Here is a 24,026-nt window from a genome sequence, read left to right as displayed (position 1 = left end):
CTCTCTTTATTGCGTCTTAAAATATGCAAGTAATTGCCCTGACAAAAGACCACTAATTAAGTTTACATAATGTTTGAGCATTGTTTATCTGGATCAGTTCATTAAGCATCCATCTCCTGGGGCTCCCTCACTTCCAACAAAACCTCTTTCTTAAAAAAATAATAAAAAAGAAAAAAAAAACACAAAAAGAGAGAGAGAGAGAGATTTGGAGAGCTCCAGAAAGGGAATGTTTGAATACTTCCTGAGTTCACAACATATTCAAATTAATAGAAACTAACTTTTGATGCCGCACTACTTGGCAATATTGTACAAGGAAATTGCACCCAAATGTATTTCTCCTCGCTGAAAAGAAAAGCAACATCAAACAAATCCTTAAGTACCTTCTGATATGATGAAAATAAAGAGCCAATCAAAATACAACAAATAGAAAAGGCAATAATAAATGAGAATCTGAGTTCAATTAAAATGTCAACATTTAAAAAAAAACGTACAGGAAGACATTTTTTTTTGGTACTTTGCCAAGGGGCCGACAAAGACCAGCATGATTAAATTGTGAGTCACCGAGTAATTCACATTGGAAATGTGTTAGTGAAGCCCTGGAACATAGTTTTCACTATGAAAAGTAGGCATAATAGGTGTAAAAGAACAAGACCACAAGAATCATTAGTAAATGATCAATCACATTTAACAAATTTAATCTAACCCTTTCTATATAAACATGTACACATATGTACACACAATGTCATAGGGCCAGATGATAATCACTCTAAGCACAAACTTGATTTAATAACTTTAAAAAAAGGTAAAAAAGATCTTTGCCTTTAATGAAACAAAGTTGATGCTGCATAGAGGCAAATTGCTCAGAATATTTGAGGCAGAAGTATTTGAAATGAATAGTATTAACATTAACAAAAAAAAAAAGGAAGAAGAATTAGACTAGGAGAAAGTCAATAACTACAAATAATACAAAAAGTTAAGCTCAAATAATGCAAGTAAGAAAAAAAAGCTTTAAAATTAAAAAGTGATTGGTTTACAGAAATCATTTTCATCCTGGCTTAAGAAAGTGCCTAATTGCATGAACACAACTATGGGAATTTATCTAAGGATTGCAAACATGGGGAGGTCAGAATAAGTAAATATTGACACAATACATAGTGTTCACTATAGTACAAAAATAGACCAACTATAACCTAACGTCACAAAACTGTTCTGAAACATAGAAGAATGCAAGGGGAAAGTGACCAGTCATAAATATTTTCATGAATGCATATGGAATAGCATGTTGACATGATTGACAAAGTAGGTTCAAGAATCCGGGTTTACTAAACAGACTTGATAAAAATGACCCACGGCAATAACAATCACACTTGATTTAAAGATTACTACTGGGGAACAAAGTCACACTGTATAGAGGCGAAATGCTAGTGCTTAACGCCATCTTTAGCGTGTAGTTCACAGTTTGGGTATGTATAAAGTTATGAACAGAAGACATCATGTACAGTACTAAATAAGAAATAATAGTCCAAATAACAATCTATGTATAATATTGAGGCTAATAATAATAATAATAATAGTAATAACAACTGGGTTTTGGAGATGTTAATTAAAAACAAAGCTCAAACTAGGTGTAGGCCACCTTAAATGCAGATGAATGGTCTCATATGGCAGGTCTTTGTGCGGGGAGCGCTACTATCACAGCTAGCTGTAAACACTGCAAGACGATACGCAGAATCTCCACCATTCAACGAACAGAATAAAAGTCTTCATTAGTCTATTCTTTTCTAATAAATGTTCGCCCCCTGTAACAAAGAAAGATGAAATAAGTCTTGAAAAATTGTGGGTGGTTCAATAAAACAATGATAACAAATATGGTTAGAAACTTGGATAAAATCTGCATGAACATGAACTTACGTTATAGTCTTCTTTTCCACATTTTTGGGCTCAGGTCTAGCTCTGTTCAGAACTTTGAGGAAATCAGAAGTCTTTGCCCTCATTCGAGAGTGGATGTAAGCTTTCGAGCATTTAATGTGGTAATGAAGGTAATCTCTGAACATGTGTATCAAATTAATTGTGTTATCTCTGGTTGTCCTGTTAGTGTGCCTTGGAAACAAAACTGAAAATAAAATTGAAAAAGATAAATAAATGGGACGATTCTAAATGGACTACAACACAGCAATATTATAAATGCTACAGTACACACCAAAAGTAATGTAGCCAATATTCTCTCCTACACGAGCTCCAGAGTTAGCAAGTTCCATAGGAGGCTCCCGGTGACTGAATAATACTTGAGGGGCTGTGTGGCTAGCCTTGCGACCTTCTTTAAACTCCTGCATAAAAACTGTGCCAATCACAACGTCTGACTTATCCTTAAAGATAGTACTGAATACAACAGTCACTCTGTCTGCTTTGGCTTCCACATACCTATTACAGGAAAGAAATAGTTACATAAACCACACTTTGAGTTTAGCAGATTTATGGTACGAAATTTGTATGGCTTACATTGTTTCATCATTTCGGTAATTGATAACAGCTCTTTTATGGCCTTCTTCACCTAGTTCTTGAAACTCAAAGTATTTTTCAAATACTGAGGCAAAACAATTTCTTTTAAGAAGACCAATCTTTTTCACCATTTCCTCCCAATCTTGGGGAATATTTTCTAGATCCACAAGAACAGATACATTGTATCCTGAAAAAAAAAAGAAAAAAAAAAACAGAGAGAAAAACAATGAACGTTTTGCTTTGATGAAGTATTAAGAGCTACCAAAGCTAAAAATAAAATTGAAAGTGTACAGTGGCACTAACCATCTTCAGGGTCAATTAAGAGAGAGCCATATTCTCTTTTCAGCAGTTCATCAGCCCCATGCTCTTGGAGTTGCTTGTAGAACTTGAGAGAAATACTAACCTAAAATAAGCAAAAAAATTAAGGGTGTGCGATATTATGTTACATTGTGATTCGAATCAATTGAAGCAGAGGAATGACCAAATATCTTACCCTGACTTTATTTTTATCACCTCCAACATTTGTGATGTGGAAAAGGACGCCATCAAAGTCAGCTGCAAGAATTTCGGTTGATTCTGGCTTGTTCCTGCCGAAGGGAAATGCAATGGTTAGAATGACAGTGACGACAGGTTATCATTTTCCAGACGCAACGAGATTTTAACTGGAAATGGTCAGATGCGTGAATCAAGTAAGATCTCAGCAGCAGATAATATGAAGAGGTTTCACTTAGTTCGAATGAAATCGCACAGAGAGAATGCCGAAAAGTTCCAACCTAACCTACACCAAACTTGGCATGAATAACACCTTATCTGAGTGAGGTCCAAGTACACAGAAATAGACGGAGACAGGTAGTAGACTGGCAGTGTAACTGGCCCCCCAACCCTGGAAATTAAGAACGGACGCCCACGTCCATCCCGAGTCACTCAGCTAACATTTGAGAGCAGGGAACGGCGTAAACAAAAACGTCAAAGCTGCCTTAGCCTCAACTTCATGCAGCTCCACCCTTTCGGCACATGAACTTACGGAGAGTGTGATGGGCACTAGCCCTTGGTACGTACCCTGCTAAAGCGTTTTTAATTTTGTGTGAAAGGGTTTCTTCGACTATCCTATTATTGATCTCGAGAAGTATCATTTTGATCGTGAAACATAGGTTTCAAATGCACATAAATGGGCGAGTCCCGTCGACCGCTGACACAACTCACTCACTCCCACCACTCATCCTTCCTTGTCTTGTTCTTCTTGCCTTGTGGTGCAAACAACGCTTCTACATCTATGCGCAGGAAATGTTATCTGCAGGAAGCTCGCTCAAAAGCGGGAGTTTCTAAAGTCGCTAAATCACCCTATCACTGAAGTCGTTTTGACGGAGTGGGTAAAATTGGCCTCCTTGCAACAGTTACGGAGACGAAAATTCATTATCTCACCCACTTTTTCCATTTATAAAGCCGCGGGAAATCAAGCAAAAAAAAGGGGGGGGTTACCGCCTCCGCCCCGCCGCCGCCACCACCACCACCACACCCATAACCCAAGAAAGTTCCATTGTGCCTTGTTGTTGTCAAACTCAAATATTTTTTTATTTTGATTGACCCGGACAGGTATTCAGCAGCTATCATTGTTGGCGATTGTTGAGCATCTAAGTGCATTTAATCGTGGCCCTGTTTATTCGGCGATCCCGGTATGTCCTTATCATTAAAGGAAGTGTTCTCCCGCATACAATTTCCTCAGCCCGGTTTGTCACTTATGATCAAACGTGTTTCCTTCCAGGTAAAATATTATATTAGGTCACTCACTAATCAGGCTTCCAAGAAAATTTTAATAATTGTGGCAGTTTATTTGTGAGCAAGCGTTTCCGATCACGGCGACAATGGCTCTCGACGTAAAAATAATATCCAGTTGGAGGAATCACTGCAGGTTGTGTCTCCTGGACGACGGTATTATGGCTCCGCTATTTGATGGCGAAGGCCTTAATCGCCAGATTGGCCACAAAATCGAGGCATGCCTTCAATTAAAAGTGAGTGTTGTGGTCGGGGCTTTCTTAAGATGGCATTAGCCTCACAAGAACTGATGTGGGTCAAATTATACATCACTAGCTCATGAACATGTTTCCTAAAATCATTGAAATTTTTACTTTGCTTTTGCTTGCAGTCCTATGATGGTGATCCACTCCCCACCAAAATTTGTCATAAGTGTCTGTACAAAATAGATCAAGCATATGAATTCCGAACCATGGCTTTGAACTCATATGAACGGATAAAGTCTCATCTTCTTCCATTAAAACACGTTCCAAATGTTGAGGAGTACTTATTGAAAGCCGGCCACCTTCAAATGGTAAGCATATCACAAATACTTGTAGATCTCCTCCTTTTAGAAAAAAAAGCTGCTTGTCATTAACTGTATTTGTTGTTGGATTGCAGAGTGACCAGGATCTTCCTTCCAATCTGCCATCCTCAACTCGGTAAGAATTTTGTTGTTGTTATGAACTGCATGTACTCAATAATTTAACTTCTTGTCAGTTAACATGTGATAAATTTTTTTAGTGCAAGATAGTTTTTATAACTTCATAAATAATCTGTTCACTAGCTTGATATTTACTTCTTGTTGTGTACCTTGGTTTTCTTTCAGAAGTGAGGCCAAAATACGAGTCAAATCTGAAACGGAGTTGATGGGAGATGATCAATGGCCCCCTAACCTTGAATCTCCTTTCTCTAGCACACCTAAACCTTCTTCCTCAATGGAAGCAACAAAATTTGAAAATCCTGCATCAACGAGTACTCATCAAGATTTGAAGCGCAAACGATTTTACAACAGTGCTGACAGCACAAGTTTTGAAGGTCCAGAAAAGAACATGAAGAAAGCCAAAACAAAACATCCACCATTAGCAGGACCTGCATCAAGAAAAAGACAAGTCCAATCATCTCAGTGGAACTGTGTATTTTGTCTGTCATCATTTAGCAGCAAGGCCAGCTTGAATGTCCACTTGGAAAAGTGTCTCAAGTGTGGATTTTGCCAAAAGGATTTTAGTTCTTTTCAGGAGAAAGTAATCCATGAAGCTGTTCACATTTCTATTCCCCTTGATTGTGATGTGAAGCATCTCCGGTGGAAGTGTAACAGTTGTCCTGCAAGATTTGCCTCTAGTGTAATGCTCTCTACTCATACCAAAGATAACCATAACTTCTTTGTTAAATCTGAAACTGATTGTAAAGCAGAGTCCGAAAGTAAAGTTTTCTTGGATGAAGATGAAGATGGTGCTTCAACAACCACATTTTCATGTATAACATGTCACGAACTCTTTCGGAGTAACCGTATGTTGTTGGACCATGAAAAAATAATACATGGAAGGTTCAGGTGTTCTTCTTGTAGTGAAGTGTTTGATTCCCAGAAAGCATTAAGTAGCCATAAACGTTGCCATGTTGTTACTCAAGCATCCATCAAGAAGTATTTTGAGAAAAATGGCAACTTGACATCACCTGTTACAAAGAAGCCACTATCATGCAATATCTGCTATGAAGCATTTGATGAAGAGGATAGTTTTGTATTGCATTTGTATCATCATGCCACAGAGGAGCAATCAGATGACGAGAGTGTGGCTCCCAAAAAGTCAAGAAAAGGTCAAACCGGAAAAAAGAAGAGAAGCACCTCTACTAGCACTGTTGTCAACAGTTCTGAAAATACATCTGAACAATTCAGTGTTAAGTGTGAACGATGTCATGTTGTCTGTAGATCCAGAGAATATTACAAAATTCATCTGGCTACTCATGTGAGCAAAGCTAAAACGAGCTTTCCTTGTAGTGGATGCAATCAAGACTTTCGAAATGTAGAGGCCTTGAATAGGCATACTTGTTGTGGGAAACAATTGGATGATTTAAACAAGTGCTGCTTGGATTGTGGGCAAGGACTCATAGATGGTGACGGCCACATTTGTGATAACAAATGCCCAGAATGTGACAAAGTGTTTAAGTCTGCAAGGGGTCAAAGATTACACTTTGCTCACAAACATAGAAGAAAGGTTCCGACTGAGAATGGTTTCGATGCTGTAGAACTGGATGAAGAGGATGTGCATAATCGGAGTGATAGAGACTCTGTGGAAAATCAGAACATCAATGTAAAAAGTCAGATTAAAGTAGAAAACGAACCTTCCCCGGCGAAAAGGACGGATGAAACTTCTGAAAATGGACTGAGTGATTCAGATGATTGTCATTGCAATGATTCTAATTCTAGCAGGTCTTTGCAAGGGGATTCTCCTGTGGAGAGACTCCCACCTGATGGTGCCTCTATAGTAGAGCCTGTGCCGTGCCAGTTTAATTCAACCTCCAATGATTTTGAGCAATCCAAAATTTCTCCAAATTTGGAGACTAATCAAAATGATGTGTGAAAGGAAGCTGATTCTTGAGCTAATGTATTGTAATTAAAAGTAATTTTTAACAAATTTTTAGTGATTGGATTTGTGAGTTTTTAAAATTTTGTACACAGGAAATTTAATATTTGTAGGTTGGTTTGTTTGTGTGCTGGTCATAGGCATCTACCTACATATTTCTCTTTTTTTTTCTTATCAAATTTTAAAGTTCTGTCAGTTTTTGTAGCTGGAAGCCGATAGATCTGTTGTATATACAAATTTCCCCTATACTCGACTTTGCTGTCCTGTAAAGTGTGTCCACCATTATGTTGGCAAGGAAGATCAAGAACAAATGAAATATGTTGAGACTTCCCTTGCTTTTAGCTTGTTCTCTCATTACTAATAAAAGGTAAAGGTATCATAAAAGTTAGTTCAACAAAGCATATTTTTCTTTATTGAAATCATGAAACAAGGGTTGAGTGTTTTGTCAGTACCCTAGGAACAAAATTGATCAGGTCTTTTCATTGGTCACTAGTCGACGAATATTGCTAGAAAATTATTGAACCGGATACAACATCTGAAGATCTTTTTGTAATTAATATGTAGATGTTACCAAACCTGTCCACTAGCAGTTGACTCTAATTCCGAAGCATGAATATGAAGGTGCATTAAGATCTATCACACTAGAACATTTTTACGGCATGAAAACAAGATGTTTAAATAAAATAGAGCTTTAAGTAAAGGAATCAATTCTGAATCTAGATAGTGCAATTTAAAATTATGTGCGCAAGTTATTACAATAAGGTAATCACACAATACAGGATTATAATAAATGCAAAGACCAGCCATGGCAATAAGTAGAATTTAAGGCAGAGTAGGTAACAACTTAAGTTGTATGTTGCGTAAGCATTAAAATTGTAAGTTATCAGAATATTATATTAGACCATTATCAACAAAAGTCTTCTCTTTTTTAAGGTATTGAATAAGGCACTCCCATTGATATGAGTAGCTTTGGCATTTTGTACTACTGAAAAGGCTGCCAAAGAAAAGCACTCATTTTTACTCTAAATGTAACATCTTAGCATCACTGCAGCAAGTGACATATTAACACGAATGTTAACATGGAGTAACTGGTAAACATCCATAAGCCTCTTGGGAAATGGTCTCACATAACATGTAGCTTTCCCCTAAAGCACTAGAAAATAATTTTAACACAAATCACACATAGAAAGTCAAATTTACAGATAATCTAAAGACAGATATGCTTCTTTTTTTCTTTTCCTTTTTAAATGAAAAGGCACTTTTGTTTGTAAAAGGTTGAACAGGGCTCTCCAGCACAATGAGACAAGCAATGCACAAGAATGTACAGATAGTTTTCAAGTGGTGTCAAACCCTTATCAGCTGTCTTGTAGCAAATATCTTTACAAAGAAAGCTGATAATTATTTAGACAACACCCACAATATGGCTAAGCCTCATTGACCCCACTAGGGAAAAACACCTAATCTTCAAGGCAACAGGTTAACACATCTATAAAAGAATATTTATATTTAAAAACAAATTAGTGTACCTAGAAATCACTTGATAGATTGAATCTGCAAAGAAAACTTAGCTTGCCTTTTTTCTCTGGGATAGAAGATAAAGTTGACTGCCTAAAATACCAAGTTTAAGGCCAGAATAGAACAAGTATAAAAACAGGGAAACAAACTTACAAGGATGATGTTTGGAAAACATTAATACTGAAATGTTTAAAAAAAAAATTGAACATTTTAAAGAAGAATTAAAAATACTGATGGAATCATAAGTCATGTTAAATTATAACAACATTAAAAGCAATCACATAAGAGATCAACTGATAAGGACACTGTTCATTGTCCACACACCCCAATCAAATAAATGGAAAGGATTTTCGGGAATCTAGTTTTTACAAATTTTCTGACTGGGGTCATGAGATTCAATGAAAAAGAAAAACATTACACAGCAATCTGACAGATTGCTGAAAAGAGATGATGAAAAGATACAAGATAAAAACTTAGTAAATAGGAATTTGTTTATGAAATCTCTAGTATCAATGAAAAAGAAAGAGAGCAGATGATATGCTAAAGTGATAGGGTCAGTTGTTTTTAAATCAAAGTTCCAGGTAATGAGACCAAGTGATTAGGTCACACTATACGTTAATCAAACAGGCTACTTCAAAGCTTAGATAATATAGATCCTAAACAACATTAGGTTACACAATAAAGACTTGATTCTAAAGTGGAGGGATGTGTTGCTTATCATCAAAACCACAGAGAGTTGATACATCTGACTCTTCATTCAAGGTACCCTGCAATTAACAAAGGACAATAAAATACTCATAAATACTCCTTTCGCTTTTGAAAAAAAATATGAGAGTGCATATGAAGACTGTTGAACTCACTTATGACGTTGCCAAGTTGTGACCTTATTGTCCCCAAAGACTAAAAATATTTATAAATGAAATGCATATAATTTCTCAATGGGCAAGACTCAGAAAAATAGTCCAACCACCATCACAAAGATGCACAATTTGGCATACCTTTTTAAGAGAGTTCAACTCCATACACCTTATTCTGAGCTACGTTATCGATTTCATATTGGATAAGCTATCTTCAACACATGTCTACACAAGTTAGACAGTACCTATTTATGCATAGTACCTTACAGGTCATTGAACATAACAAAAAAGGTATTATGGGTTTCCCATATCACATATGTTGTTATGTCAGATGACCACCAATGGACTTTAAAGAAATCTAGTCCAATCAAAATTTTCACTCCATTCCACTATGGGACATACACCAGCTTGTTCTGCAAGCACACTGACAACATGTTTGCTAAAAGGAAACACTTAGTCTCTATCTTTTGGAGCAAGTCTACTTCAACTACTTATTTCACGTAGAATGACTTGCCAATAAAAGCTTAAGATATGGTCACCAGAAAGTCATTATTTAGACATAAATTAATGTTGTGATGTTAACGGTCACCCAAACACTATTGCTTTTTTCACAATTCACAAATTACAAAAGAGAGGAAAAGATCAAAATTTGCAAACTGTTGAGGTTTCTGATAAAAAGGTTTCACTGCAATACATGGTCTTGTCAGTAACATGTAGTACTCCGATTGAAAATGGAGTAAAACTGTGAGTCTTAGATTCAAATAAATACGGTAAAACAGTTAAACGGATTAAAAAATATATAGGAATGTGATACACCAGTGTTTGGTAAAATCTCAAACAGACAACAGTAAAACTCAAAATGGAAATATCAATGCAAACATAACAAAAAAGAGGAACAAACAAGAAAGTAACTTAACACACTTAAAAATAATATTTGTACACAAAACAAAACATTTTTTCAGCAAAAGTTGATAACAAAAATAAAATAATAAATAAAGTCATCACAAACATTCAACAGGAGCGTTATGCTTTTGACAAAACAGGAGAAAGATAAGGATAATGTGATGTGATATTTTAAGTCCTCCAGGCCATAACTACTTTCTTGAATGGCACAAATAAAGAATAAGACTGATTGCTGAAAAATAAATACATTGTTTATGTAGTGAAATGCTAATAGCATGGTACTTTCCTGCTTAGAAATGAATTTTGTGAATTACCATTCAAAGTAACGTCGTCCCCGGAAAGAACCATCTGAATCGCCAGTCCCTGAAGTCAGTTCCACTCCAACATGTGGATCAGGGAGTCCTGCGACAGCACCAACATAACGCACTCTTCCAACAGTTACTTTGCCATCGGTAGTGATAACTTTCACTAAATGGTCTAGTTTCAGATCATTTATAGCTTTTGGCAAATAAGGCTGAGCAGACTTTGTTGCAACCATTTCTGAAAATCAGCAGAAAAATTAGCATGGAATAAATGAGTGATTACACATGATATATGGAGGGGCACTTGGTGACCACAAGAGCAATTAGGGCTCCACAAACCTCTGAGGGGATCTGGATCAGAATGCCTGCGTGCCATGCGACGTCTGTTCATTCGTGATGAATCTGTTACTGTGACAATTGAATCAATGGATCTCCGAACGTAATCTTCAGCTTCATCTATGAGAGAGTCAGTGGAATCACCACTATCGCCATGTGCTTCAGCAATACGTAAATCGGGTAGGGATTGACCGCCTCTTCCTTGTCTGCGAAGGCTATTTTCTTTATAACAGAAAGAGAGAAAAGCAAGGATGCACAAAAGGACAGTAAGTAATGCTAGTTGTACTATTGAGTCAGGATACTACATAAAATTAGCAATAGTATGCAGATATGCATCATAATAATTAAGTCAATTCATAACAATAATTTTAAAAAAGGTTGTCCTAGGCTTTACCTTGAAATGAGACCTTGCTGCGTGATCGATTTACATTAGAACCAAAACTGCTTGATGGGGAATATCGAAAAGCACTTGAAAGAGCTAGTCCAGCAAGTTTGGAACGAGATTGTGCATGTGAGGTAGGTAAAGGAACACTACAGGTTCTGCTGTGAAGAAAGCAATGAGTTGGAGAAGCTGGTTCAGACTGCCAAGAGGAAGAAGTTATAGGTCTCTGGATTAGATGCCCATGACGGCACACATCAAGTGATGAGGTTGAAGGTTTCAAATCAGGACGAAGTTTGACATCTATTTCATGAGGTTGAGGAGAGGTTGCTGATGAATGAGAGCTCTGTAATCAGATTAAATAAGGTGAGGTTCTAAAAACTTAGCAGAGTGAACTACAAAGGAAGACACTCTACAATCTCACTTTCTAGCTAGCCTTGCATTTAACTTTAAGTAATTGTACCTGATACCGAGTTGGGTGCTCCCATTTGCCTGGGGTAACACAGTCACATGGAGACCATTGAAAACGACCATATTCTCGAGCATGTTGATAACCTGGAGATACTAAGCAGGGCCCCATGAGGTCTGGGTTTTTCATGTAAGAAAAAGCCCTTGGGAAGTTGCGGTAAAGCCCAGCTACTGTAGGCACAATATTGCCTGAGTCACCAATACCAACAACACCAGATTCCAGAGCCAGGTGGTCAGCACTGCGGGATAGCTCAGGCACCATACTGGTAAAATTTATGTCAGAGAGGAGGATTCTCCGAGCATCTTGATTTCGATCACATATTTTCAGAGAAGGACGACTTTGCATCGACTGCCTGGTAGGTAGTGTAAATTTTGATGGTAATGTTGTGAACTGGTGAGAAACCTTGAAAGCAAAGCGGATATTATTAAATTGTGTTCAGAACTACTAAGGAACAAATAAAAACTACTAACATCAACTGCACATACCTTATGAGCTAAATAGCTCTCCGACTTCCAATGAGAAGGTAAAGCAGTGATGTCTGTCTGAGCTGCAGATTCACATTTAATAGAACGATTTGGTTCTATAAGGATAGGACGCATAGGAAGTCGTTTTGATTCTGAAGACATATTAGACCGAGGACTACGGGATGCAGAAAATTTCACAGTGTGTGATGGACTTTTGGAAGCTGACAACAGTTCCTTGTGAATTATTGGTCTATAAGGCATTGGGCTTGGCAATGTGTTGCGCCTCATGTTGTTGGTAGTTGGAGCCTCATTCTCATCAATTATCCCACATTTGGATATATCAGTCTCGACAACTACTGAGTGTGTCCATGGCATCCGTAGACCAGTGTTTTCTTCGTCGAATTGGGTGCTTTTCTCAACAGTAAGGGGAAGAGGAGTCTGTCCATTTGAAGCGGCCCAGTTTTCTGTGTCACTTATTGATACTAAATCCTCCTGCATTACACCTAATTCCTTAGTTTCCTCTGTGGTAAATATAAGCTCAATATCATCTAGCTCCTCAGATTCATTATCAGATTCTTGGTTTGGTTTGGTTTTATTCAATGGTTCAGAGATGTTCTCATCATTATGGAATGATACTTCATCATCTTCAAGTTTTATTTCATTAGACAGATTGGATCCTTCATCTATGGCCTTTTCTTCCATGGCAAGTTCTTCAATGACGGGTGGGCTAACTGCAGCAGTCAAGTCATCATTAACAATTTTATCTTGATCTGCATCCTCATGTTGAACGATATCTGATGGTGTATGCAAGGGTGCTACTTCTTCAGATTCCTTTGACGATTCTGAGGGAGGGGATGCAACTTTCTTGTCATTTTCTGCATCAGGGGAGGTTGATGGCTGTTCTACGGTAGACTCAAGATGTGGAACATTTGGTTGGCTTAAATCTTCCATTGTCTTATCTGTGTTTGAGCTCAAAACTCGTTCTCTCAAAATATGGTTTTCCAATGCAAGTTTCTCAATAGTGTCTGCATACACTTTATTATTGGAGCTTGAATGGACTTTTACTCTAAGTTCAAACAATTCAGAGCGAGACTGCTCCAAAGCAGCCCGCAACGCTACAACTGTCTGGTGCAATGCTCTAACTGTTTCCAGATTCAAATCCGAGCTGGGTTGAGAGAAGCTGTTGCTTTTGTAATCCATTTGGAACAAGAATGAGATGATCTGATGCTAGATGACATACTGTACCCAAGATACTCTGAAACGCTATAGTTCAGTAAGTCATAGGAATTCACTCTCATAATGGAGTAGTGGGTAGCAAAATACACTGGAGACCATATGCTCTGCAATGTGATCGCAAGAAACAAGAAAAGTTAAAACACTATTGGAATGAAATAGGCAATACAGTTGATAGAAATTTTAATCAAACACATAAGTACGAACCTACTGGCTATGACAAGGGTAGATAGATTCTTCTGAACTTTCCATTTGTAAATTATCTCTGCCAAAGTAGAATAAGTAAATGTTAAAAGCAAGACATCATAAATGCTAAACGAATAACTTGAATTTTAACTCAACAAATGGGCACAGTAAAATAATCACAATGTGAAAATTTTCTGTTTTCACGATCCGATTTCAAGCGGTAATTTAAATTTGATACATCTTTCTTGAAAGTATTGAGCAATAGGGATCATGGGGATACTGTGGTTGTCAGAATATTACCAGCACACAATAATCCAAAAATCATAGCGAAATCAATACAAAAATAAGCTTAGGGTAGAAGCTTTTGGATTGGACAACTACTGCAAATGTCCAACCAAACAGATCACTTTCAACAAAGACAAACCTTTTCAGCAGCCAAAATCCAAAATGATGGGCACAACTTAACAACCACGACAAACAAGCAGACGGCATGCGTGCCTGCTACAAAATCACTACCTCCACAGCACTTTTGCCACAACCTGAAGCATGAGTTTACAAAGTGGCAAGAAAGTTATTTGACAAGGATAAACTGCAACTAAGAATTTCTTTAATTTTAATTTTGATCGGCAATGTTCAACCGTTTCTTTTAACTTAGTTTGGAACTGTTTAATTCATTTTGACAAGAATTAATTTATCTTACAAGTTGGTCAAGCTGAAACAAAATGGCGACTTACATGAACGCAACGCAGACGACATACACAACAACAATTTAGTTGATATTTATGTTCGCAGAAATGCATTTAATTCGGATGACAATGCTGTGTCATAAGTTCGTGTCATGCACGAAGAGGGTGGGCTCACATTTCTGTTACTACAATTCAAAACGATGGGCCAGCAATGCATATAAGGTAGTTTCCACACCGGTCCTGCGCCTCATACTCATACTCTAAGTCCCGTGTTTTCTTCTAAAAACGTTACTTATAATTATTTTTGTGTGGCCTATTTCAGGAACTAGAAAGGGAGAGAAACAGGTCCACCACGAAAGCTCTGTCACATTTTGACGATTTTTATGGTAGTCTCTTTCAGGAACAGTGGCCATCTATACGGGTGGCATTGCTTTCTGCACCGAAGAGAGGGGTTGTTGTTAATAATTTTAGTGACAAAGAAAGAATATTAAAGGATTTGCAAGTAGGTCAAGTATTCTAATTCTATTTTGATGTTTCGCATAACTTTTGGTGCTGGTCGCTTCTCATCCTGTCCTCCATTATAATTAACATTACAGAATGAAGGAGCGTACAATATTCGTGAAATATTTGAGGAACAACAGAAAATTGTGAAAGACAAGTTTCCAGATGAAGTTTTGATGGGTTCTCAAGATGTGTATCAAGTGGAGGGCAGTATAGAAGAAATGCTATTGAGGCAGCAAAGAGCAGATTCAGATCAAATTTATCCAGAGCCTCTACATTCAATAAGTAGTGAAATATCTAGAAATTCTGCAAGCAAACAATTTGAGGAAAAAGCCAGTGACGATGATGATAAGTATGTTTGGTTAAATTTTCATTACAGTTGTCTTTTTTGCTTTTTCATTTTAGGATGGACACAAATCTATCCTGATAGTATTTTGTGATGATATTTGTTTTATCGCATTCTTGCAGTTTCAAAGTGTCTGAAGACCCTACAAAAGATTTACCCTTGTCAGAAACTTTGAAAACAGCTGACTATGATAAAAGTCGTCTTATTGCACCAGGGCCCTTAGCCTCTGAGATGAGTGCTTCCCTCTACGATTTTGTGCCGGCAACAAAATTGAAAGGCATGGATGATTATATTCCAGAGTCAGCTCACTACAGCTATTACAAAGAAAGCCCTGAAGCTCCCATTGAAATAGAACCTGAAGATGATATTCATTTTCCTCATCTTCTTGATATTTTTGCTTATGAGAGGGGAAATTGTGATGCTTTTCAGCTGTCCCAGAAAGGATCAACAGATGTATTTGGTTTGTAATAGTGTCAATAATGAATTTTTTTAAAATGCTAATAATTTTTGTTTAAATGTTTTGACAATATTTTTTTTTACCAGATTACCACATTATTAGCCTGGGATCGCTTGCTCCTGTTTTAGCCCTTGATGTGAAGAAGGGAGATGTGGTGCTAGACCTAACATCGCTCAACCTCGATATCCCCATCATTATCTCTCAGACTTTAGTACCAGGTAAGTGGCAATGTCAAACCCAAATTATTTCCAGCTATTTGCAAATATTTTATGCAAAACCTCTCTCTTGAAGGGTTGTTTATTATGAATTGTGACAATACTGGCCGAGCTAAATATTTTCTGCGAACTATGAAGTCTTATTTCTATGATGCTGGTGAAATGGAATCTAATATACACGTTTCCGATTGTCATCCACTTGAAATGGAAGAGAAAGAGAAATTTAACAAGGTAACAATCCTTTTTCAGCAATTAAAAAAATGAAGGTAAATTGTTGTTTTTAAGCCTCTGTTTTCCAGATAATTGTGTCAGTGCCAAACACAAGAGACAGGCAAGCAGTTACTTCAGAAGAAGAGAATTTGTTTAATCCTGCAAGAGTAAAGCAAAGGATCAAAATTCCAGAAGTTCAAACTGCATTCCTTAGGTAAACTTTGTAATGTTCTTGGTATTTCCTACATCACAATTTAAGATCTTTGAAATATCAATCTTGTTAACTTTCCAGGAAAGCACTTGAACTGGTAAAGGAAGGTGGTACTGTTGTTTATGTCACTGAATCCATGTCCCCCATTCAAAATGATGGTGTTGTGCAGAAGGCCTTGGAGGATCTATGGACTAGCTCTGGCATGTCTTTTACCATTAAGTTAGTGTCATTCCGTACTTAATTATTAATTTCTGTTTTAATATTTTTAAGACAGAACGCCTAATTGTAACTTTTATTCCAGGGACTTGTCCAAAGGCTTCGAGCCTCTGTTGCCTTTTATGAAGATAACTACAAGTGGAAAATATGGTCATCTAGTTGTTCCTTTTCTACCAAACAATTGTGGCCCCCTCTATTTCAGTAAAATTGTTAAAAACATAGAACCAAAAGTCAATGATGTGATCATATCATAGTTAAAGAAAAAGTAAATAAATTCTTAAATAGCCTTTTGAAGACGTGCTCCATTTCGTTGGTCACAGGGCTCCTGAAAAAACGCCAATAGGCCGGCAGCGGTCTGCAGCCGGTCGCTCGGAACTTTTGAGTGAGAGCGAGACAATGCCTGAAATTGCACGAATGTCAACTGAAGCAACTCCTGCTGGCCGATGGAGATGATCCGAGTGGTTCGCTTCAGAGGCAAGGTAGGCCACCGTCTCTGCAGCGGTGTGTTGAGGGCCGGGCCAGTGGCCTACCTCGCAGGCGTTGAAACCTTGGAGCTCTTTGAGCTTGACGGCGGTGAAGCCACGATTATTCTGTTTCTGCCTTGAAGACCACTCAGGGACTCCCCACGGGCACGTGTTGCGTAGGAGTGCGAGAGAGACGGAGCGACGAGGCATGTTCGGAATCACACTGCAGAGAATGGCGCGAACCACTGCCGTTCTTAGCGGTCGCTCCGCCTGCTCCGCCTGCAGGGCGCGGCGCTTTCTCTCTCTGTCTCTCTCTGCGACCACGCACTGCTCCGCGTCACGTCGGCATCGAGGCATCGGGGGGCTCCACCGCGAGGCGCGCCGCCGCACCGCAGCCGGCCGGCCAGTCGGCGTCGAGGCGCCGGGGGGGTTAGATCTGCGAAGCCAGCCAGCCTGCCTGCCAGCCTGCCTCACGACGCACGGGGACGCGGACGCTACGCGCGCTCTCACGCTCCCCCAGCCCTGCAGGCCCTGCAGCAACAGCCGGCTTGGAGCTCGGAGGCCGGGGAGGCTAGGGCGGCCAGGGGCGGTGGGCGCCACCTAGCGCCACCCCCACCACACTGTGGCCGGCGCCGTGGCCGGAGCAGAGCCGCACGCCGCGCACTTGTTCACTTGCTTCATCGTCTCGAGCCTGCCGTGCCCTGTGCGTACAGCGTGCAGCGTGCGGTGGATGAGGTGCGCTGAAGGGGTGTCGCGACGCCGGTCTGAGTGAGGGCGTGTCTCACCGGGGAAGCCCCACCGGGCCACCGCGACGGAGCGCGGAGCTGGAAGGCATCTTTACCCCGTCACCTGAGGTGAGTAGCAGCAGCATAAGCCGAGCATAGCGGCATCCAACAGCACACGATCAGGAGCGACTTCAAATAATGTCATCTTGATACAAAACGGATTAAATTTTCACAAAAATCATTCATTTTGCGGTCATATTTACATCATTTGGACTTTTTTTTATCTCCCTGAGTGTACCAAACGCCGTGCCGCTCGTCCACCGTCCACCCCAGAGCCCCGAGCCCCAGTCCGGTCCATTTGCAACTGATGTAAGTGTAATGAATCGCGCGGGTCCTGCTGCCCTGCGCCTTGGGGCTGTGGGGCGTTGGGGCAGCGCGATGGGCCCGAACAGGGCCCGAAGGGACGGAGCGACACCTGGTGGGGTCAATGAGCGAGAAAACTGCGACGGGCGGGGCGCGGGCGGGGCGCGGGCGGGGCGCGGGCCGTCGACGAGGTGCTTCATGTCCACCTTCCGGCCTCGTCCTCGTCCTCGTCTTGGAGAAACAAGCAAGACGATTCGGCATGTGGGACACGGCGCCGCGTTGCCGCCCGTTCTGGAGTTTCGGACGGGCCGGGACGGGACAGGCCCGCACCGCGCGGCCTGCAGGTTGGTGCCGAGCACCGCTCTCATCGCTCTGTCTTTCATGCACTCATGGGGTGTCCCGAAAGCGAGCGAGAGAGACAACGACGAAAGCAGTGCCCGCCCGGCTATCTCTGTCGGTGGTGATTGCGAAGGCGCAGGCTGCGCAGGCTTTACGCTCGCCTAGGCGCCTAGGCCGGCCGAGGCTCTTTGCCTTCCCTGCCTATCGGTCGGATTCGTTTCCGCGGCCCGTCGCGCTGTCCACGGCGGGCAAGTCAAAACAGTGACGCTTGCGACCGCCCTGCCGGGGAGTTCCTGCCGACTGTTGCCGCCCGTCGGCATGGCATTGTTGGTAGGCATTTCGGAAATGTGGCCCTCGACATACTACCGACGATGAGACGATGAGACAGCCAGGACCTCGCTTGCTCTTGGAGCAATCCCCGGACGGCAGCCACGCCAACCTCCTTTTCCGGCGTCGCTCTTGCTTTTGCTTTTAGTTTTTAGTTTTTGCCAACACGCGAAGAGGGCCGGTCCGGTGGCGGTCCAGCCCGAGGTCCAGCCCGAGGTCCAGTCAGGCCAAAGGCAAGCCAGGCAAGCAAAGCCTGCAGCCGCACAATAATAACAACGACTTTGAGGCCAGGACTCAGGACCGGCCGCCTTGGCAGGCCACGCCACGCCACGCCACTCGACTCGCCAGACGTCCAATATCTTAAACGAGATCGGACACGACGGCACGCGCCGCCACAATTCGTTTAGAGTTTGCAACAAGCGGTTTCTTTTCTTGCTTCCCCTCTCCCCTTTTGCCGAACTGCGAAATGGCGGGGCCGAGTGCGTTTTTGGCGCAGCGTTACGCCCACACTGCGAAAAGTGTGGCTGACAGTCATCCTTTGTTTTGTCATAAAGCAACAACGAATTTTTACAGTGCAGACCCATAAAAGGAAGCGGAGCGCTGCCGACATGTCCCTGGAAACGCCTTTCGTTTTCGTCGCTTCGTCTCTCTCGCACCTATGCGGGACGCCCCTGAGTGCGAGAGAGACAGAGACTCTCGGAATCAGTTTGCAGGACTGGCTCGGACGCTTGGAAGCGCGCCACGCTGACCCGACTCCGGGCCGGGCGCCTAGGCTCTGCTCGGAGTCTGGCGCCCGAAGTATGGGTCACTGGAGGCCTATAATAGAGCCTTGCGGAAAAAACAAACCGTCGCTTTGGAAAGTCTTTGGGGCCACTTTGCCGGGATTCGAACCGGCGGCCTGTTATGATGTCTCTGTCTGTGAGAGTGTGAGTGTGCGACGTGCGCGTGAGTGCGAGTGTCCAGGTGCCGCGAGACTGGTGGGGATTACGTAGCAGTACTCGAGAGGCGTTTCGGAAGAGACAGTCCCAGGGGGGAGGGGGAGGGGGCACGCCGGGGGGCTTGGCAGTGGCAGGGCGGCACTGGGCGGCACTGGGCGCCACGCCGGGAGAGTGTGCCAAACGAAAGCGACACCCAAACAGTCCGTGCCGAGCCTTTATCGCCTCCGGCTAGAGCGGGCAATGGCGGGGCGGGGCGGGCGTGGAAGGGGGAAAGGACGCACGCCGCTCCTTCCCCCGCCTGCGAGGGCCCTGGGGCCTGGGTGCCCCGGTCAGTACACATTCGTCCAAACACACGACTGTGGCTGGCGGCTGGCTCCGTTGGCGGATGCAGGGTCGTCCAAAGTGTGTCTTTCTGCCTACCTTTCAGGCGGCTCGCTTAGCGCCAAGGGGTAAGGGGTGTTGAGTTTCTGTTTTTCGCGGTGGTGTCGCGAATTGAGTTGTTCCGAGTGCCGTTTCCGGCATCTGTTCGTCAAGCCACGCTAGTCGGCCGTGTCGCAGTGGAGGCACCGCACAGGGCCCGGGGCTGGGCGGGGCGGGGCGGCACTCGAGGGCCACTGCCCCATTAACCCGCAACTTGGCGAACAGTTGGCGACGGGCCGAAGGGCTTACCTGTCCCGTGTGTCGTGTTGGTCGTGTCGAGGAGGCCTTGGGGCAGAATGGGGGAGAGGGGGAGGGCGTGAAAGGCACCACAATGCAAACTCGTTACACAGTTCCTCGATTCCGGCCTTGCTCCGCGCCCCGCTCACAGCGATCTGAAACAATCCCACCTGGTGGGGCGTGCAAGTCGAGTTACCTGAGGCAGACAGAAAGGCAGGCAGACAGACAGACCGGCACGCAGTCTGAATAGGCTGGGGTATACAAACGACGCAAACAACATTACTGTACCGCCAGTTTGTTTTCAAACGAAGTCTGTAGGGGGATGTAAGCAAGGGGGAAAAGTGGGGCAGAGGAGTGGCGAACCTGCGAATCCTCCCGCGGGCGGCGGGAGTCATGCTCTCCCCCTTTTTTTTACGCGCAATTAAACGAGAAAACTCGCGCGGAGTTAGGAAAGAGGGTGGAGGTCCTTAGCCTTATTCACATCTCAGGTTCTTCTTTTCCCAAAGGGGAGGGGGGGATTTTTTAATTAAATTTGCATGGGCAAAAGGTGAGGTGGTGTACGCAGAGCGGGAGTGACTGGGGCTTCGACCCCGAACTAAACAAGAGGCATTCATCGCCGCGGCTGGGCGCCTCACTTCTCCAGGAGTCGCTCCGCTGGAGAGCGGAGTCCTGGATGTGTCGGAGAAACGCAGGGTGTGCGCCATGCTGGAACGAACCGGAGAATTTTTCCCCCAGTAATTTCTAAGCCGTTGAAGTTAGAAGGGTATAGTCAGCGAGCGGGCAGGGCCACACGGTAAAAACGGTACCTGGTTTTCCCAGGAGCCCTATGGCGAAGACATAGGTGATTTCCAGGGGGTTCCTGGGAAAACCAGGAACCGTTTTGACCGTGCAGGCAGGGCCTGCCTCGGCTGGCGCGGCCGGCGCGAGCGGCGCGAGCCCTGTCTCGACTTGCCGCCGCCGTCCTGCCGTCCCGCCGGCCGCCCCGCCGGCCGCCGCCCTGGAACGGGATACGCCCGCCGCGGTGTTGTGTGTTACTGGAGTCTGCGTCTCACGTTACTCCACCCCGCTGGACCTGGCCTGGCTTGGCCTGGAGCGGGGGGCTGCCGGGGGCTGCAGGCTCCGGAGCTGGCCCCCTCCAATCATTCCGATTTCGCCGTCCGCACAGTCCTGTCGTCGATCTGTCTCCCTCGCACCCCAACGGGACGCCCTACGAGTGCGAGAGAGACAGAGCGATGAAAGCACCGTTCTGAATCGGGCCCCGCCCCGGTCCGCGTTCGTCACCTAACGTTATCAGTATCACATCACGGTTTACCGCGCCTCGCCGCCTCGCCGCCATGCGGGTTTGAGGCCGCGCCTGCCTGCCTGCCTGCCTGCCTGCCTGACCCAGTCTCATTACAGCTGCGCTTCCTTCCGGTTTCCGGCGCGGCCAAGTTGCGGCACCTAACCTAACCAGACCTGCCCTCCCTGCTCGCGGGTCCCGTCGGTATCTCACAGTACCGGGGCTGGGCTGCTGAGGCTTTATGAGTGCACGAATTGGCATCGTGACAAAGTGCAGCCGTGTGGTGCCCCTCCGTGGTCCTCGCACTGCAGGGGGCCGCGCCCCGCCGCCCCGCCCCGCCCACGCCCCCCCGCCCCACCCCGCCCCACCCCGCCCCACCCCGCCCCACCCCGCCCCACCCCGCCCCACCCCGCCCCACCCCCCCGCCCCGCCCCGCCCCGCCAGTCCACGCCGCGCTCATTCAAGAAATGAATGGCCGAATCACTGGCGGCGACTGGGTGCCACGACGCGCCGAGGCGGGGCCCTGCGCGCTGCGCGCTGCGGGCGCCGGAGTCACGATGGATGGAATGGAGAGTCATCGTGAGACAATAAGAAAAGCAATAATCAGAAGGGCCGCGCCCAGCGAGCACCCAGCGAGCGCCCAGCGAGCGCACACAGCGCACACAGCGCACACAGCGCACATTGACAAATGCGGGAATATTTCCATGGCGAGGTCCTTCGCCTCGCCTCGCCGGCCCTTCCTCTTCCTCTTCCCTCGCAAAGAAGGTCAGCTGGCTGAGTGGAATGCTCCGTGGGCAAACTCCTCATGACCCAAATGCGCGCAGTCCTTCGTCCTCTCCGCCTCCCTCGCCGCCCTTCCCGGCCCTTCCCGTCCTGCAGTCCGCGGCGCCGGCAGGGCAGGGCCGGGCTGGGCCGGGCCGAGCGCTCTGCACATTGTTGCCCAATGCGCGCAATCTGGACAAGCGGCGTCCGAGTCCGTGGTCCGTATGGCAGCCGGCGGACGTTTCCCAGCGTTTCCCGCATAAAAATGGAAATGTCTGCTCCTTTTTGCTTTTTGGCGAGCTCCTTTTACCGTCGGCAGCCGGGCGGCGGAGGGCGGCGGCGCTTTGTAAGAAGTGCACGCGCGCAGCGGCGGTCCTTCTCCAGGGGAGGGGGTGGGGGCGTTGGGGGCTGCGCAAAGTGCGCCCCGCTGCTCGGCCGCCCCGCCCCGCCCGGCCCCGCCGCTCACGGCGATTTACTTACCCGCCCGTTTACACCTGTTGTCGGGGGAGTTACTGCGCCGGGACGCCACCCGCCTGCCTGGCGGTGACTTACTTTGTGGCCCAGAAGAAGCACCGGCGCAGCGGCCCGCGAGTCGGAGTGCGTTGTGTGCTACACGCTGTAAGTCGCTTTCTAACGGTTGTTCCTGACGGCTTGCTCTTGCTGGCTGGGCGTGGCGAGGCGTGGCGGGGCGGGCGGGCGGGGCGGGGGGGGGGCGGTCTTCATGGTCTTCATCGCCGCCCTTGTCGGGGGTAAGTGATGCGTGGTGTAGCGGGTCAGTACCCCTTCACGGCCCCCTCCCCCCATTCGTCGCGGGTCGGGTTTTTCGCCCGCAACCACTCAGGAGGGCTACCCGTCCCGACGCCGCGCCCCGCCACGCTCCGCCACGCCACCCGAACACTCACCACACTCACATGACCGCCTTTTGCTTTTGTCGCTGCGGGGTGCATGCCCCCACCCCTCTGGAATCAGCCGGGGGTCCTGGAGCGGGCCCTGCAGCCTGGAGTGGGGAAGGGTTGGGAGGGGGCAGGAAACGAAACCAAGCAGAGTGGCCCACTTTGGGGGCAGGGCCGGTAGGGGGCTGTGTTGGCGGTGTTGGCCGGCCAGTGCGGGCAGGCCGGCAGGCGGCGTCGCCGGGGTGGTTTTAACGTCTTCGTGTGGAGGGTAAGCCAGGCGGAAGGGGTGTGGGAGGGAGGTGCAGTGCGGAGTGCAGGCTGTGGGAGCACTCGTTGTCTACCTTCTGGCCATTCTTGTTTGTGACTGTCGTTGCGCTTTGTTGACTTTTTTTGGAGGGGAGATGTCTGCTTTGTTCGTTGCCAGTATAGGGACGCTGCCCAGCGCCCAGGGCCCAGGGACATGAACCCGCTCATCGGCCACATTTCCGTTCGCAGTCCGCCTCCCGCTTTCCGAGAAAGCCGCCGGCGCCCCCCTTGCCTCCCCGCCCCGCCAAACGCGTCAAGTCAAGACTGACGCCCCCTTTGTCCTCCTCATGACTCGTCCCGCCGTCCCCCTGCCTGCTTGCCGAACACGGCCTCGTCGCTCTGTCTCTCTCGCACTCCCGAGGAACGCCCCGTGAGTGTGAGAGAGACAGTCACTGTTCGGAATGAGCCCGCTGCCGATGCTGCCTCGGCCAGCGTGTGTAGGCGTAGAGTTGCGCCCTGGGCCAAGCCCTGGGCCAAGCCCTGGGCCAAGCCCTGGGCCAAGCCCTGGGCCAAGCCCTGGGCCAAGCCCTGGGCTGCACTCAAGGCGTCGTCAGGAAGGGGAGAGGGAGAGGGGTGCTGGGTGCTCGCTGCCGGGCCGGGGGCGGCTCTGGCTGG

The 24,026-nt window shown here is 45.4% G+C and overlaps 5 protein-coding genes across 5 annotated transcripts in view; 3 read left to right on the top strand and 2 right to left on the bottom strand.

The window, feature by feature from the left end:
- Positions 1-455: 455 nt before the first annotated feature.
- Positions 456-3,731, bottom strand: LOC117650867 (probable actin-related protein 2/3 complex subunit 2). Its single transcript, XM_034394486.1, has 7 exons — positions 3,559-3,731; positions 2,993-3,086; positions 2,803-2,902; positions 2,500-2,686; positions 2,201-2,421; positions 1,912-2,113; positions 456-1,799 (listed from the first exon to the last, which is right to left on the bottom strand). Exons 1-7 carry the CDS (start codon positions 3,630-3,632, stop codon positions 1,772-1,774), a joined length of 906 nt encoding a protein of 301 aa, XP_034250377.1. The 5' UTR covers positions 3,633-3,731; the 3' UTR covers positions 456-1,771.
- A 93-nt stretch (positions 3,732-3,824) lies between these two features.
- Positions 3,825-7,271, top strand: LOC117650842 (zinc finger protein 197-like). Its single transcript, XM_034394451.1, has 6 exons — positions 3,825-3,865; positions 4,093-4,172; positions 4,262-4,508; positions 4,643-4,825; positions 4,912-4,952; positions 5,120-7,271. The coding sequence occupies exons 3-6, from the start codon at positions 4,362-4,364 to the stop codon at positions 6,867-6,869; spliced, it is 2,121 nt and encodes a 706-aa protein (XP_034250342.1). The 5' UTR covers positions 3,825-3,865; positions 4,093-4,172; positions 4,262-4,361; the 3' UTR covers positions 6,870-7,271.
- On the bottom strand, positions 7,262-14,026 carry LOC117650833. The gene is made up of 8 exons (XM_034394438.1): positions 13,941-14,026; positions 13,538-13,595; positions 12,119-13,437; positions 11,628-12,035; positions 11,180-11,510; positions 10,789-11,007; positions 10,462-10,687; positions 7,262-10,379 (listed from the first exon to the last, which is right to left on the bottom strand). Exons 3-8 carry the CDS (start codon positions 13,295-13,297, stop codon positions 10,319-10,321), a joined length of 2,424 nt encoding a protein of 807 aa, XP_034250329.1. The 5' UTR covers positions 13,298-13,437; positions 13,538-13,595; positions 13,941-14,026; the 3' UTR covers positions 7,262-10,318.
- Positions 14,027-14,219: 193 nt separating this feature from the next.
- On the top strand, positions 14,220-16,652 carry LOC117650850 (5-methylcytosine rRNA methyltransferase NSUN4). Its single transcript, XM_034394464.1, has 9 exons — positions 14,220-14,424; positions 14,525-14,704; positions 14,799-15,055; positions 15,172-15,509; positions 15,593-15,724; positions 15,798-15,952; positions 16,021-16,145; positions 16,224-16,361; positions 16,444-16,652. Exons 1-9 carry the CDS (start codon positions 14,299-14,301, stop codon positions 16,610-16,612), a joined length of 1,620 nt encoding a protein of 539 aa, XP_034250355.1. The 5' UTR covers positions 14,220-14,298; the 3' UTR covers positions 16,613-16,652.
- Positions 16,653-17,427: 775 nt separating this feature from the next.
- LOC117638964 (receptor-type guanylate cyclase Gyc76C) overlaps positions 17,428-24,026 on the top strand; it is a 33,063-nt gene continuing 26,464 nt past the window's right edge. The window contains exon 1 of the mRNA XM_034374213.1: positions 17,428-17,676. The gene's annotated coding sequence lies outside the window, so the exon portion shown is untranslated. The remainder of the gene's footprint in view (positions 17,677-24,026) is intronic.

This window comes from Thrips palmi, unplaced genomic scaffold (assembly GCF_012932325.1).
Source record: "Thrips palmi isolate BJ-2018 unplaced genomic scaffold, TpBJ-2018v1 HiC_scaffold_10, whole genome shotgun sequence".
Lineage (NCBI taxonomy): Eukaryota > Metazoa > Arthropoda > Insecta > Thysanoptera > Thripidae > Thrips > Thrips palmi.
The sequence above is the reverse complement of the archived record's forward strand: the minus strand, read 5'-3'. Positions and strand labels throughout refer to the sequence as shown.